At 37.5% G+C, this 15,672-nt stretch overlaps 1 protein-coding gene across 1 annotated transcript in view; it reads right to left on the reverse strand.

Annotated features, from left to right (window-relative positions):
- The window catches only part of LOC130607053 (dipeptidyl peptidase 4-like), a 42,169-nt gene that overhangs the window by 13,091 nt on the left and 13,406 nt on the right, over nucleotides 1-15,672 (reverse strand). Inside the window, exons 9-20 of the mRNA XM_057423812.1 lie at nucleotides 14,811-14,931; nucleotides 14,210-14,370; nucleotides 12,213-12,316; nucleotides 8,580-8,715; nucleotides 8,397-8,441; nucleotides 5,540-5,644; nucleotides 5,370-5,437; nucleotides 5,125-5,175; nucleotides 4,465-4,589; nucleotides 3,460-3,507; nucleotides 2,883-2,981; nucleotides 806-875 (exon numbers count right to left, since the gene is read on the reverse strand). Of these exons, the coding sequence (XP_057279795.1) occupies nucleotides 806-875; nucleotides 2,883-2,981; nucleotides 3,460-3,507; nucleotides 4,465-4,589; nucleotides 5,125-5,175; nucleotides 5,370-5,437; nucleotides 5,540-5,644; nucleotides 8,397-8,441; nucleotides 8,580-8,715; nucleotides 12,213-12,316; nucleotides 14,210-14,370; nucleotides 14,811-14,931 (1,133 nt within the window). The remainder of the gene's footprint in view (nucleotides 1-805; nucleotides 876-2,882; nucleotides 2,982-3,459; nucleotides 3,508-4,464; nucleotides 4,590-5,124; nucleotides 5,176-5,369; nucleotides 5,438-5,539; nucleotides 5,645-8,396; nucleotides 8,442-8,579; nucleotides 8,716-12,212; nucleotides 12,317-14,209; nucleotides 14,371-14,810; nucleotides 14,932-15,672) is intronic.

Raw genomic sequence — 15,672 nt, forward strand, 5'->3', positions numbered from 1 at the left:
TGAGGCGATCCTGACAAAGGCCCAGGTAAGTCAATAAAAAAAGAAAAACAAAGTAATTCCTAAGAAGCAAAGAGCACTGACTCCTCATTAAGAAGTTCAACAGGCATATCAAAAGTATTACAGTGCTACCAAATCACATTACATAAAGATGTATCTAACAATTAACAGGAGTGTTTTTGTGGATTCAGCCTTTCGTAGAAAAAGGAAAATATTAACATTACTATTTTAATGCACAGCTAAATTTCAGTAATCTCCAGTTAGAAGGAAACATACCGTCATGAACAGAAGTGCTAAGGAGGAATGGACCAAACAGCACATGCTAATGGTCTTGAATTTATGAAAAAACCCAACAAATGCAATCCTGACCACAGCATGCCATTTGCCAACAACAGCTGGCAGTCAAATATCAGAGAAAATGCAATGTCACACTCACTGCTTCAGCTTTCGGATACACAGATTATCCAGGGTTTCATTCTGGAACATAATTTCATTTAGTGTTTTATCTAAGGAACTGTAAGAGCAGAGAAGGAGGTAATACTAACATCCTGGCTTTTTATTCAGACACAGAATGCATCTGCGCCTCTGCCACCAGCAAAATAGGCGCTTCTTAAGCATTACATCATCTTAGGGTACAGGAATCTATCACAAATTGTGATACACTTCATTTTTTTCATTCCCTCTTAAAACTACTTCAAGAAGTAATTAGAAAACATGCCAGTTTTGTGTCTCCTGATCTTATTAAGAGCATTTGAAGTAGATGAAAGTGATTATTAACACAACATTGCCATGTAACTTGAAGACTTACACATCAAGGAGCAGAGGGTACTTCTTTGATGAATCGAAATGGGGAGGCAATATCATTTGATACCACAGGTCTGAAAGGGAAAGAAGTTTGACTTAGGTCAGTTCTCCAGCAAAATAATTTGGCATGCAGTGCAATTCATACAAGAGCACATCTGAGTCACTCCCTTAAGAGTAATTTCATCTGAACTCTCCTAATATCTACAGGTAAATGTTCCTAGGAATCTAAGGCTTATAATTATTTAAAAAAATGTTTTATAGCTATGCTATCAGAAAGTCTGGGACTGGAGTTTCTACAGTAATGTAGGGGACTCACCATGCTGCCCCGTAACATTATTCTACATTATAAGCTTACATGTAAAACTTCGTAGGCCTCCACACTAGTATATCTGACACTAGCTCAGAAATGTTTCTCTACTCAAATTCCTCTCCCAACACAAAGAAGAAATTTTAAATATTTTGAACCTGCCAGATAGGATTTGCATGACAGTTTGTAAAGCATCCCAGAAACATATCCAAATAGCTATTATTTCTCAAGAAACATTGATTCCAGTTCCATCCGTGTTACTCTTTCCGCCCAAGCTGGCTGAGAGTTAGCTGAATATTTTAAATGCAAACCATGTAAGTTTTGCAAAATGATTGGCTTGGCTGTTCATGCATGAATTCTAAAAGAACTGGTGCTGCAAAGGAAGCAATGGCAATGGACTGCACTGCAGTAATAGCCAGCGTGCAAGTCTTGCATATTCATATCTGGACAAATTTCTGTAAGACATTAAACCACACAAAAATTAACAACCTAAACTGAATACATGAAAATACTAGTTTTACTTTTGCATACTCTATAGTCACAGGAGCAGATTTCTTCTTTGATTACATACATGGATTAGTGAGCAGAACCTGAAGTAGGACTACGTAAATGGGTTTACTTCTATTTGTGACACCAAAAAAGAGATTCCCCTTACCCAAAAGCTTTTACCCTGATGAATTAGTAAGAACAAATAGGAATAAGAAAAAAGAAAGAATATACAACTGATAGCATGAAGAACATCTTTAAACCTCCATCTTGCCTGGAAGAGTTCATCTTTAGCCCTAGTAAAAAATGTGACAGAAAGACAGAAAACACAAAGATAAAGAAAGTTATTATATAGATAGGTAACAATGGAAGGAGGGAGGCATCAAAAAGAGCAGTTAACAATGACTGACAGAACTAAGTACGGTTCATAAAATATAATTCTATTAATATTCATTCTTTTTATCAAGAGGAAGTTTGTCACAAAGATAAAAGCTAGTAGTAAAGGCTGCAGCAAGAACAGATTAGGCAGGTACCAGGCCTCCCACTGCCTGTCTATCACGGCTGGCTTCTCAGCCTAGAAGTATACCAAGAAAGCTGCTGTACCCAGATATGCAAATTCTGAGGGGCACCTCAGTTGCGTTTTTTACCATTTCATTATAGTCTGTATTCAAAGGTTTATGTAGTCTTACAGCATGAACGCGCTTTTAGGAACATGACTGTTCAATCCAAATACTCCCCTACACAATGTCAAAGGTCATCTAGTGGAAACGTAGCCTAAAGGATTTTGTCAGCTTTTCCATTTAGTTTCTGCATACATTTTTTGTTACTAACTGAACTTCTCCACTTGCCAGCCTGCTAACACAAACCAAAGGGACTTGTACCTGTAAAGTAAGATTTAACTGAATTTATAATTTAATTTAAATTCAACGATGCTTATGAGCTTTGTGCCCCACCCCTACTCCTGTAATTTACTGAATGTGGTGCTAGGGACTTCTGTTTTTCAGTTAAGGTACGTCAAGGTATCACAGGAGGACAAAAGTATATTTTAGTTAAGAATATTTTGGGATTTCTGGAAAAATAAAACAAACAACCCAGACTGTTTGGAGATGTCAAAAAAAAAAAAAGGAAAAAGAAAAAGAAGAAAAAAGTCCTAAATTTATCTCGCCTTTAAGTTCTGAATAACCGCAGTAATCCCCACTACACCCACCTCTTCTGTAATTGTTTTCATCAGGAGACCTTGAAGCACTTGGTGAAAGGGAGAAAGAAAGGCATATGGTTTTGAACTTACTGTATCCACCTATAAGAATGGAGCCAAATTTTTTTGAAGGCATCTGAATATCTTCCAACAAACTTTCCAGTTCAGTGTTGTTTTCCAAGTATCTGAGGACTAAACAACACAGTTCATAAAAGATTAAACATTATTTTCAAATGCATAGCTCTTTAGTTGTGAACAACTTTAAAAATTCAATTTGAGATGATGGCAGCCTACACTGCAGTTTTAGCTTACTGCAGTTTTTGTTTTTCCTCTCAGATTCAATGTTTACAATTTAGTTTTCCTTCAGTAATTTAGTAACCAGAAAGCTGGTTTCCCTGTTTTTCATCTAAGTGCAATTTCAGAAAAACTGAACAATTATCCAGTAAATAAGTCATACATTACTCACTGTTTTCTAGCACAATGTAAAATATTATTAAATAAACTATGACTAAATGTATGCCAAGCTATGTAATCTATTCTTCTGGTTAACTATACTAATCATCTGAAATTAAATTTACCCTTTATAACTGACATTTTAATTACTATACTAAGCAATTTACAGTGCAATTTTCTGAGTCAATGCAAATTATATTTTAAGACAATCCCATACCTTGATCATTACTACTTCTGTGCAGAGTAGATATAGGCAGGCCGGGACCTGTTAACAGAGCACGAAACCTTCATGTTTGCATGATGTCTCAAAATACAGCCCTCAAAGTAACTGGAAGTGGGTGAATCATAAAAGCTCAGATTTCGTTCCCCTCCAGTCTGCACAAGCTGGATTTTTAGTTGGGCCCAAACTCAAGTCACAGGATCCTGTAAAATATGCAAAGTGTCTTGCAGGCGAACCACAGGGTTGTGAAGAATTAAACTTCCACTCTTGAACAAAGTCTACCCATTGGTTGTGGACCACAGTTTGGAAATCAGTAAGCCTTGTCACGGAGACCACAGCAGCCTTCTTCAACCAACCAATTGTTACAACTTGGCAGAACAATTCCCTCCCTGCTGGCTGGCTGTCCTTCTAGCCCATAGGTCAAGGAAGGCCTTGGCATCTTAAAAAACAACATACAATTCAATTTAAGGGAAATTTCAAAGAAGATTTTATTTTTCCCATCCTTTGATTAATTTTTCCCCTGTAGTATCTAGTACAAGCACTTAAAGGTCAGAGACAGACTACAGTCCCATTGCGTTAACTTATGACTATGTTCACTAGATTTTTATGAACAGGACCATCTATCTCAATTTTACTGCCATGCATAAAGCACTTCTCTTTACCCAGCCTGTTGCTTGCCTTGTTCCCCGAGCCTTCTACAGGGAATTCCTTCTACAGACACAAGCTCCCCATGCAGCTCTTGAGGAGCTACACAGAGAACAGGAGTCTTTTGCACCTATTTCAGGACCACTGATAAGATTTGACAGATCTATCCCTGTAATTTTTGACAAGGTGCTTTTGAACCTAGGAAGGAGTAAGTTTTTCTGCTGCCAATGAATTTATCCAATGATACCAACACATATCATTGTTCCACAGTGCATATGAAGATCCTGATGAAGTGAACTTCCCCACCCAACTAATCAGTGAATCATGTTTATGTCAGTTAATTGGAGATATACTCACCATGACAATTTAGTTGATAGTACTGTGCATCTCTGCTGAAGGACACAGAATAATACTGGCACCTTTCTTGATTCAGATCACAGCTAACACATTTAGTAGAGTTTGGACTGTTTTCCAAGAGCACTCTGCAAAATAGACAAGCTTCATTTCAGAGATGAAGTTGGTTTTTTTTTGTAAGATATGCTAAACTAAGGTATGATTTTGAAATACATTATCTACGTGTTCCTGCTCTGGCAGGGGGATTGGACTAGATGATCTTTTGAGGTCCCTTCCAATCTCTAGCATACTGTGATACTGTGTGTGTGTGTTAAAATTCAGGAGTAAAGTTATTACCGATTTAAAAATTAGAAAAAACAGACTTTAATTTTTTAAGTTCAATTAATACTGGAATTATAGTCATAGCAAAAAAAGCATAAGAGGTTTTCTTTAGGGATTTGTTGCTAATTCTTTTCACAATTGTCCTTATATTAACTAAATTTATAGAAAAATATTGTAGTTATTTTTGCAGTTTATACTCCTACACTAATTTCCATTTAATATCCTATAAAGGATCCTGTATTAGATTGTGAACATCCTAATCTTTCATTTCACAATGCTTTTTCTTAAAGTTTCTTTTTCATTAACAAATATTTTATTCGTACTGCAGAAAAAAAGTCTTACTTATAAAGATTTCTTCCTCCTGGCATTCCGTTTTCATTACTAATGTAGTACCTATAAAAGCAAAACATACTGGTTTTGATAAAATATTTACAGTACATTACAATATTTAAAGATTTATCTTACAAGTTTAGATCAGATTTTCAATGAGTTAAATGACATCTTCTGCCTGTTCTCCCTCCCTGCTTGCTTAGACCCTTGTTACAAGCCCTCCTGATAAGAATCAATAGCTTAATTACAATACTTACAAAAAGTTACTGGTTACAGCTGCTATGCTGATTACTTCCCATTTTCCTGCAGTAATAGGCACTGGAGCCTGCAGAGGTGGGGAAGGCAAGGCAGAAAGTAGAAAGTGAAGCTCCTCAATCACCAGGAGAAACACAGGTCAGCAGCGGCTGTCCTACACCTTATTACCTACCTGTGAGCCATTTATGTAATGGATGTGCTTGTAACCTACTGTATTGCTGAAGACTCTGTAGTAGGTAATGTTGTTGGGTGCAAAGTGAGGGACAGATGGCTGAAACTTGAACAAAAGAGAGATGCCTATTAAAGCAAACAACAAAACTCCAAAATGATAAATTTAGTTTTGATTTTGCTAAACAGGAGTTTCAATACTTAAAACAACATATCACTGAATATACTGGGATTTTTTTTTTTTTTTGCCTACTTCACAGGTAGAACCCGTAGCCGCTACCCTAAAAATAAACACTTGAAATATTTTCTTGCTCCCTTCAATAGCAGAATTTCCTGAGTATTAGTCCTGGTAATGATCGAAGTCCCCTCCTACCTTCCTTGAATTTGAAATCCTACAATTGTTCCTAGTTTCCTTCCATTTTAGGACACGATATGTGCATCTATAAAGTCACTGTTTTATTCTGCCCAATGACAACATGCAGCTGTAACCTATAGCAATGTCAATGCTGCAAATATATTTTCCTTAAATTTCCCATTTTAAAATGTGCTTGTGAACAAATTCTTTGAAATTTTTTCTTCTTTTTTTTTTTAGCCTGAAAATGAAAAATATCCCCCTTATTTAAAGGGCTCAAGCTGCTTTCCAAGAGGAAATTTTGCTACTAAGTAGAAAAAAAACCCAACTGATTACAGAATGCCAGAGAACCCAAACTGGAATGATATTTTCATGAAAGGACTATCCACTTATCAATTGGGAGTGACAGAAATGAATGGATTCTTTCTACTGACTGTCATTTGGATGTGCTCCATATGGTAAAGAGAAAAACAAGAGGAATGAAACTGAGTCGAATGAAATACAAGTTACTTTTGTGATAAATGCCCAAACCAGCTAAATGTTAATTAGGCAACTGACACAATGCAATTACCTCTGAGACAGTATACCCATTTTTTAAATGGAGGTTGAAATAGAAAGATGAAGGGACTTGCCTCTGGTCACTCAATGTAAGCAATGACAACTTGTGTCTTCCTAACCCAAGTGATCCAGATCATCTCTCCTTCATCCCTAGTAATATTTTTTGCAAAAAATAACTTGGCAAATATTTTGCTAGCTTCTCCCTTATCACAGTCTTGCTTTTTCAAAGTGTGACTTTCCTTCAACTCAACTGGCAAGCTTTAACTTAACTCATGACCTGGAAGCCTTATGCAGTAACACAGGCTGTTCTGAGCATTCTTAGATTAAGCATAAATTCATCTCTACTTTGGAAAGGGGAAAAAAAAATAAAAGAAAGAGGGCGTAAAAGAAAAAAAACCCACTATATATATATATATACACACACAAAGAGAGAACTACATATCTATATTTTACACACCTATTTACTTAAGTTTGCATATACACTTATATGAATTGTATGCATATGTATGTGTGCATATACGTACACACACCCATATATATATATATATATATATATATATATATATATATATATAATCTCCCTTATCAAATGTCATTTTATCATCCGTAGGTAACAATAAAAAAAAATACCTTTCCTACCCCCTCTTTAATCCTACTTTCCACTCCCTTATGAAATCCAAGAATCATATAGTGAGATTATTTTTTCTTCCAACAGCTCCTAAGATGTGGGTTGTCTCTTTAAAAGAAACAAAAAACCAACAACCTAGTTTAATGGCACAGACTTGCATTTTGCCCTCTCATTTTGCACAACTGTTTACAAAGTCTGCAGCTTGATCATCACATTGTCTAATTGTGAAGCCTTTGCTGCAGAGAAGCAAAATGTGTCAGCGTTAAGGCCTTCCTTTCCATATCAAATTTGACAGCAGGTGGGTTGATCTCTCATCTTCATACTGCGGATGATTTCATCCCTGCTGTTGCCTCCCTCTTTGCATTTCTTTAAACTTTCATTTTTGACTTCAAAAGTGAATTAGTGACTAAAGCATAATCAGTGTGTGGAAAATGCGGGAGTGGAAAGTGTACTCTGTGTTCTCATCAAAAACTCTGAAACTCATTTCTCCCTCCAAGTCTGAACTTTTGCATCTCTGCTTCACTTCCCCCAGATCTTCTGTGTAGTTCATTAGGTGCCTACTCTCTACCATGTACAAAAGGACTGTGAGGCAGCTTTGAAAGCATCATCCAGACAGTAGCAATTGGTTTAGCAGAAGTTGGTGAAGATTTTAATCTGTCCAGTTATTTGCATCATCCCCCATTCTATTCAATGGGTATTTCAGGTGGGGGGGACAATAAATAAATAAAAAGCCCCAAAGACAATGCAGAATGGTTTGTTGCAACCTGAAATGCTAAAAATTAATTTTGTCTTCTATGCACTTCCTCCAATAGAATTCAAAGGTTATAGGATAAACTTCTCTATACATTTTATCCCCTAGATCATTCTAGAGGTGGCGGGAAGACTGGAGAGCCGCCAAACCAGCATAGCTGACAACTCCCCCAGAACAGAGGGAATTCTGATTCTGCCTCCCTCACTCCCCTACCTACTGCTACCAAAATGGTAGCTCAGAATTAAAAAAGGAGTCTGGAAGGAGCACTCTGCTTTTTGGCAAGCTGAACATGATGCACAGGTCATAGAGGACACAGTTACAGCTCCAGCCCATGCTGCACTGTCAGCCCAGCCTGGGAGTTCAGAAACTCCAGACCCACAAAATCTTAAAAACGGGAGCAGGGTGTTGTAGCAGCTCCATTTGAGACCATTTTTTCCTTTACATGTAAAATGCAACAAGTGAATGGATGAGACCTACACATAAGAGGCACTGCAAATGGCGAAGCTCGCGTGAAATTTTCTTAATTATCAGTGTTACTTAGCACATAACAGTTCTAGAAATTGAACACTTACTCTGCCAATCCAGCCAGTTGTACTTTCTTCTGTATGCTGTCTTTCCTAAGAAATAAAAAACAATCCCACAACAATTATGTTTATTTTACATCAGGCTATGTTTCTACAATTATACAGGGATATTCTGCTCCTTTCTAATTTCATTTATCAAGCGTTGTGACTCTCTCACCTCCTTTTTCTTACCTGTGGACACAACCAATTTCCAGTAGCACTTTCGAAGTCACAGACTGTGAGGACTGAAAAATTCTGAATTCTTCTGAGCCACTGCAGACAAATCCTTTCATCCGTCACCCATGTTACAACACTCAAATAATGATCCCTGAAAACGGCAATAGCATTAGACACTTAAAATCCTCTCTGTCATAGCATACTACGCAATAGCATTCAGCAATTTACTGAATGAGACTCATCTGGCTATTTTCAGTTCTATCTACTCTTCCACAATAAACAAGGATGCAAACCTAATTGAGGCATTTTCTTATCAATTGTTTTTGTCACTAGTAGATGTTTCGGTTATTTTCATTAACACAATAAAGAATTAGATGTTTTGTACATAACCCCTTTCAGAAAGACTGAAATTAAATTCTAACAGCCAGATCACTATCATCTAATGCATAAAATAGCTACTCCAGACTATTCATAAATCTTGTACTATGTGCACCTAGAGGAAATTCTTCTGAATATTGAGTTACATGGGCCCTAGACTTTGGAATTTTATCTTTAGCTGCATGAAGTTGGTTGCTTGTAAGGACTTCCTGAGTGATATGTATCTTTGCTCAATTTAATACTTATTTCCATGATTTAGAATGGAGGGAGAGATCATACCAGAACAACTATTACTATTTGAATATTTTACTTTCATCTTTAGAATACCAACTAGTTGACATAAGTACTGGAGTATCTAAAAAAAAAAAAAAAAACCCAAAACCCTGTAATTTTCATGAATATTCCTATATATTAATTTTAAAAAGGCACCACATAAAATTTAGTGGTTTTGTTTACCATTATGATTTGTTAGATGTACTCATCTTTTCTTATTTCAGATCTCTCCTATCTCCTAGAAGACTTATGAACTAAAAATAAAACAAACCTCCCCTCCAAGGCAAGTATACATTTTTAACTGGAATTTGCACATTTGACTTAGTTCCAAGTTCATGTTCTTCCCCCCCCCCCCCCCCCGTTAGTTAACAAAAATGTGTGGGAAGTTTTGTGATGGAGTGAGTATATTCATGATCGCTGGGGGGTGGGGAAGTGGAGAAAAAATAAAAAAGAAAATACTACAATTAGAGTGGATGGATTAAAAATATATGCCAACTGGTTGGTGACCACTTTCAGGTTTATTTCTAAACTGCGGCTTAGAAATCACATTTGAAAAAGGTCTATTTTTGCATTTATATTTGACTGGGAAGTTAGTAGGTCATTTAATTGTTATTGTCACTGCTTCAAACAGTGTATTTTTGACAAAAAAATACTGTAAAAGCACTCTGCAGGAGCTTGTTTGATTTCCCCCCCCCCCCCCAAAAAAAAAAAAACAAAACTCACCCAACAAACCCAAACCTTGTGCTCCTCATGTACCTGTAACACCCGGCTCCCCTTTCTTTAAAAAAAGGGAATTAGCCCCACAGTTTTTGTTCCCTCAAAGTAAGAGAAGTTAATTCTGGAGACTATAAATCCTCTATCAGACAAGATGGACTGTCAAGGTAAATCCCCCCAACAAAATTACTATTTATTATACTGTTATTATAACATACTAAATATTTTCAGGTTATTATAGGGACTTGGAGTGCACCTTCAGTTTTCAACAGCCCCTCAAATGTTAACTAAGCTGAAATGAAGTATAGCATACAGTAGTTCTGCATTGCCCTTACTCATCTGCTGCTGAGAAAGGATGTTCCTGCAATAATTGTCTGGAGCTCTCTACTCAGAGGACCCGATTTTAGGGCAGATCACTTCAGACAAGAAGCATCCACTGCCCTCATCCTCCTATTAGCCAACAGGAGTCCCCTGTACCCATGATTCTAAAAGTGGTGTTTATACACTGCATGGATTTCATGCTGGTCATTTGCGCAAAAAATATCAGGTTTTATCCACCATGATGTGTGGCACTGCCATTCCAGATTTTGGCAGCTTTTCTTGACAAAACTTCTCCTCTGAAACAGAAGTGTGCTGTGCCCCCTTCAAATGTGGAGGTGCAACTGCTGTGCATACAAGCTCTGGATAGCGCTGCAACAGGCAACCATTTGCTGGGGCATTGCCCCTCGAAATCCCCACCCAGGCAGGTCAGGTATGCCACCAATTCAAACTTAGTTTTACTCAGAATCTGGCTCCAAGAGAGTAAAAATAGAATTTTCTATCACAAAAAAGTAACCTTTCCTGTCAAACAGCGGTATAAATATACATGCCATGCAAATATCCATTACTTTGCACTTCCAGGAGCAAACCTACCCAACAGCAACATTGCACATCACTTGCTTTTTCCTACTCGTGTACTTTTGCTCTTGCAAAATTCCTCAAGACTTGTTCTGGCCACCTCAACATTTGTAGGACACATGCGAGACTTAACCATTACCTGGAGCAGCCGTTGTGAGAAAGATGAAATTTCATTCCTTGCACTCATCATTCAAGACTTGTTTACACTGTTACATTAATTTAAACATGGATTAACTCCATATAAATCTCAGGGCTATATGTTAGCCAAATAGATACAAGGCTGGAAAGGAGATGATGGTTACTCTCCCCAGGTCACACAGCAGCATTGTTCAGCTTTCATTAGGTGTGAACAAAAGATAAAACGTGACTCTAAGACAGCAAGAACCTAAACCAGAATTGAGCAAACCATATAGGGCTTTTACTTCTGGGGCACTGAAATTCTGAAGCATACAAAAGCTACATAACACCTTGCTATTGCAGCGTTACTGTACATAAAGGATAAAGAATAACATTCATAAAATCTTGCTTAATGCAGAGATGTTAGTTACACCATGGTGAGGACTGAAACGGAATAGCACTGAAATTCCAGTTACAATTTTTTGGCCACTATGTTCAAAATGCTGGTTTTATGCACTAGTTAACAGACCTCTCTTGTTTTTCCCTGAAGTTTATCACTCTAACCTATGCTTCCATACCCATGTTTGTAAGTGCAAAGCTCTAAAAAATTTCTACAGTGCTGTTAAAAAGAAACAAAATCCAGGATCTGGGATACCAAATTCTGTGTGCATGCATTTTAAATCAATTTAGCTGCTCTTTACAAATACATTTATATCATGTTGTGCATTTCCAGTGGCATTTTGAGAAATACAATTTTCCATTTACTGTGAGAGGTGCTGGTTTTCACCATGTTTCCAAAGAAAACAAACATTTTGAGTATAAGTTTGAAGATCAGTCATCATACCTTGCCTTAGCAAGGAGTCTGCTTCCAACAAAATCAAATCTCCACTTACCATTAAGGTTTTGTTTTGTTCCCACCCCCCCCCCCCCCCCAAGTGAATTGGAATACATATATTATAATTTGATTATACAAAAACTTGCTCATATTAAAGTTGTACTGTGAAATGACTTCACCATAGTTAGACTCCACTGAATGTGATGAGCCAAGAACTTGTCAAATTCTGAATATAACATACATGGAATATGCCATCTATATATAATCACTAGGAGGATAATCTCTGAGCAGATTTTCGCTGGTAAATCTTGTTGCTACCGGAGCCCCAGGACTGGGAAAAACTGCCACGTAAACTGAATACAAGGTGGTCACACATCAAAGCTCCTCCTCTCCCACCAGAAGAAACAAGCAAACATTGAACCAAAATTTCTTACCCTGATATTATTTCTGCAGGTGGAGAAATTTCAACAGGGTGGAAAGCAGGAAGCGATCTGGTATCCACAATAAAGAATTGCACAGTTGGATTTGTAGCTCCTGCCTAAAAATAAGATTTTTCATTGTACTTTTGAAGAGAGAATATTCTTTGTGAAATAAGTGTATGAAACGATAGCCAAAGAAATTACTAGAGTGAGGTAGAACCAGCCAACTTCAAACATTTGAAAAGACAAGTTCCTAATGCAGTTCTTAAGATCAGTACATAAATTATCTTTTGTGGTTTTTTTTTTTTATATGGAAGTGTTAGTTATGCATCTCTAGATAAGAAAGACTTCTACATTTAGAAACACCAGTAACTACATAGGGCTTGCTGTACCCAAAGCAGTTTTGGGCAATATTTCATCCCACATGCCACACACAGTACCTAATGGTGAATCAAACCCACTGCTAACAGATAGAAAACTTCTTCATGGAAACCCTACATTAAGTGTTCACATAATAGCTGCCTATATCACAATCAAAGCTGTGACTGCAGCACATATCCCATTATTTTTAATGTAGTATTACTGACAGTAATGTAACTGTGCCAAGAAGGGATTCTCTAGAATTTAACCAGTCAAGTCCTCATCATAATGGTTAAACAGCTGTAGTTGATCCCCCTGCAGAAGTCAAGCAATATTCCAAACACAAGGGGTTTTATAATAATCAAAGGTGCAATTTAAATTGGCAGCTCATTCCACATCTATGTCTGTTCACAGGCAGCACGCTCAGGGCAGAGCACCTGCAACGGTCCACAAGCCCAGTGCCTCACTGTGAGCAACAGTGACCTCTCTGGGGGAAGCTCCAAGGGGACAGCTGAAAGCCATGTGTTCCTGAAGTTAGGAAGTGACTGACCACGACTGCTGCACAGAAAGCTGACCCTGGGCACAAAGAGGACCAGAGGGCAGCTTTTTACAAACAGCTGAGCCATCAGTTGACTGTATCAGCTGTTCTGCCCCAGTTAATCAAAAGAATGAGACTATCTTCCTGAGCTGGCCAGACCAGCATGTGGGAGCATACACAGGTGCCTCAGCACAACAGAGACTATAAAAACCAAACAATGAACAAAAGGAACTGAAGGAAGTGATGGGCTTGAAACGGTTTCAACCCATGTAACTCCTTCCCAGCAAGGGGAACACCCAGAACTGCGGCAGTGAGCGTGTTATGGAGACCCCCAGTGAGAACCATGTTTATGTCACGATTTAGCAGTATAGTGCAATTGCTGTACTTTGTACTTGTGTCTTTTAAGTGCAATGATGCACCTACTAAATCAAAATCCCATATAACTTCAAGAAACTTCATACAGGTAAATCTTGTATTAAACATGAAACCCTCCACTTATGAAGTAACTGAGAGAATCTGTCTGGAACATATTGGACTCTCTCACACTATTTAGTCCAGTGCCAACTGTGCCACAAGCAGTGGGCACAAATTCATGTGGAGAGGAAGGGAGAGGGAAGCAGCTGCACACACTAAAGGCTTCCCTCTAACAGCTAAGACTAAAAGAGCTTTATGTTTAGACAAGGAAACTCCATCAGCAGATTCCTCTGCTTCACCCCAATACAAGAAGCATCCAACAACTAAAAACGCTACACTGAAGCTGAGAAGTTTCTACTAGTAATACCATGCAAAACCCTAACACCATGTACATCTGCCAAATGCTCTGTACCAATTTCAACTTCCGAAGACTTTTTTTCTCTCCCAACACATACTTGCTACCTCAAAATTGTCTGGTGAAACAACAAAACCGTAAATCATACTTTTTTTTTCCTTTTTGCTTTCCCCTGGAGATAATAAAACACTTTTAACATTGCCAGATGCTGTTGACTTCAGAAAGAGTAATCACAGCAAGCTGCTGAGGAGAGACAGACAATATTTTCATTAGCAGAAACTGATTAAATGAGACTACTCTCTTAATGAAACTGCAGAACAACCATGTTTAATAAATAACACAGACCTTGGGATATGGGATTCTAATGGTCTTTGGATACTGCAAGGTGTCCTCAGAATAAAAGGAATACTCTATAACAGGAACTTCTGAATCATTAAATGCTGCATATGCCACAAAATTGCCATTTGGAGACCACCACAGAGCAGAATGGGTGCCAAACATTTCCTCTGAAAGAGATGGAAATGCATTTAGGTTATAATTGATAATCTGGCTCTTGTCCTAAGTACTGTTCTCATCAGTTTTTAATAGGATTTTTTCAATTGAAGCTCAGGTACCAAAGTGAAGACTGTTTGACAGCATTAGATCAATGCTTACAGGTCTATCATATGAAGTTAATTCTCAAGCTGACTTACAGTGATGTACTGCAAGTTAGGTGAACTCATTTCTATTCTCAGATCCTCACACTAGCTAGGTATTAAGCTCAGATAAGGATGCCTGCTTCTGTTAAAACAGAGACTAGATTATGTTGATTATCAGATTATTTTGAACTTTTCAATGATAAGAACTTCTATGAACATTTTTTGAACTTTTCAATTATAAGAAATAAGTTAAAATAATTAAAATAAACAAAGTTTTATGCGAAGTAAAATATGCTTGACATAGTTACCTTCGTAAACCCAGTCTGGTATGCCATTGAAAATTTTATTTTCTTCTCCATTTTGAGTGATTTGCACAGAGTCTGCTGTCGGTGAAGGTTTTATATAAACATTATTATTCCAAACATATGCCTGCAAAACATCATTGTGTTTACAATTACTATTAGAGTAAACCCTACTTCCTTCCTTTGCTTCATCTACTGGGAAATCTACAAGAGATGAGAAAGACTGTCTGAAAGCTGTGTTTCACTGAACATCACTGACGCGTAACAATCTTGAATTACTAATACAAATCATGTGTAGCAACCTAACTTCAAGCCTAGGAGCAAAAACCAAACAACTATGATAAACGACATGAGTACCACATCAAGTTTGGAAAGGTTTTTTTTGCTACTCCTTTTCTGCTGAGGTACAAGCTTATTTTCCCTTATTAGGAGTTGTTTTTCACTCATTTGTCTTTCAAAGAAAACTATCAGTACTTTGGTAAAACTTTGCAAAGATAGTGCATTTCCTCACTACCACTTAAAATTCTAGTTTTTAGCACCTGCTTGCCTCTCTCATCATCCCGATTTCATCCTCTCCAACAATGGCACAGTTTTGTTCTGGAGCTTTGCCCCCAGACAGAAAAAGCTCTTTTCAACATCCTTTGCTTATGTGGTTGGGCTCTATAATTCCTGTACTACAAGCAATAAGAATAAATAATTGCCACATGCTCCTGTGACAACTCTTTAGTCAGATCCAATGCTCACCATAACCCTGCAAACACAGTGGCTATCACCATCACCATGGACTGGGATGGAGAGGAGGAAAATAAAAAGCACAGTGGGAAAAAGTTCAAGAGAGATTTTGATATTCTAATCCCTGTTACATGCA

This window comes from Pezoporus wallicus, unplaced genomic scaffold (genome assembly GCF_028554395.1).
Source record: "Pezoporus wallicus isolate ANWC-B61680 ecotype Strahan unplaced genomic scaffold, APGP_CSIRO_Pwel_v1 contig_1181, whole genome shotgun sequence".
Lineage (NCBI taxonomy): Eukaryota > Metazoa > Chordata > Aves > Psittaciformes > Psittacidae > Pezoporus > Pezoporus wallicus.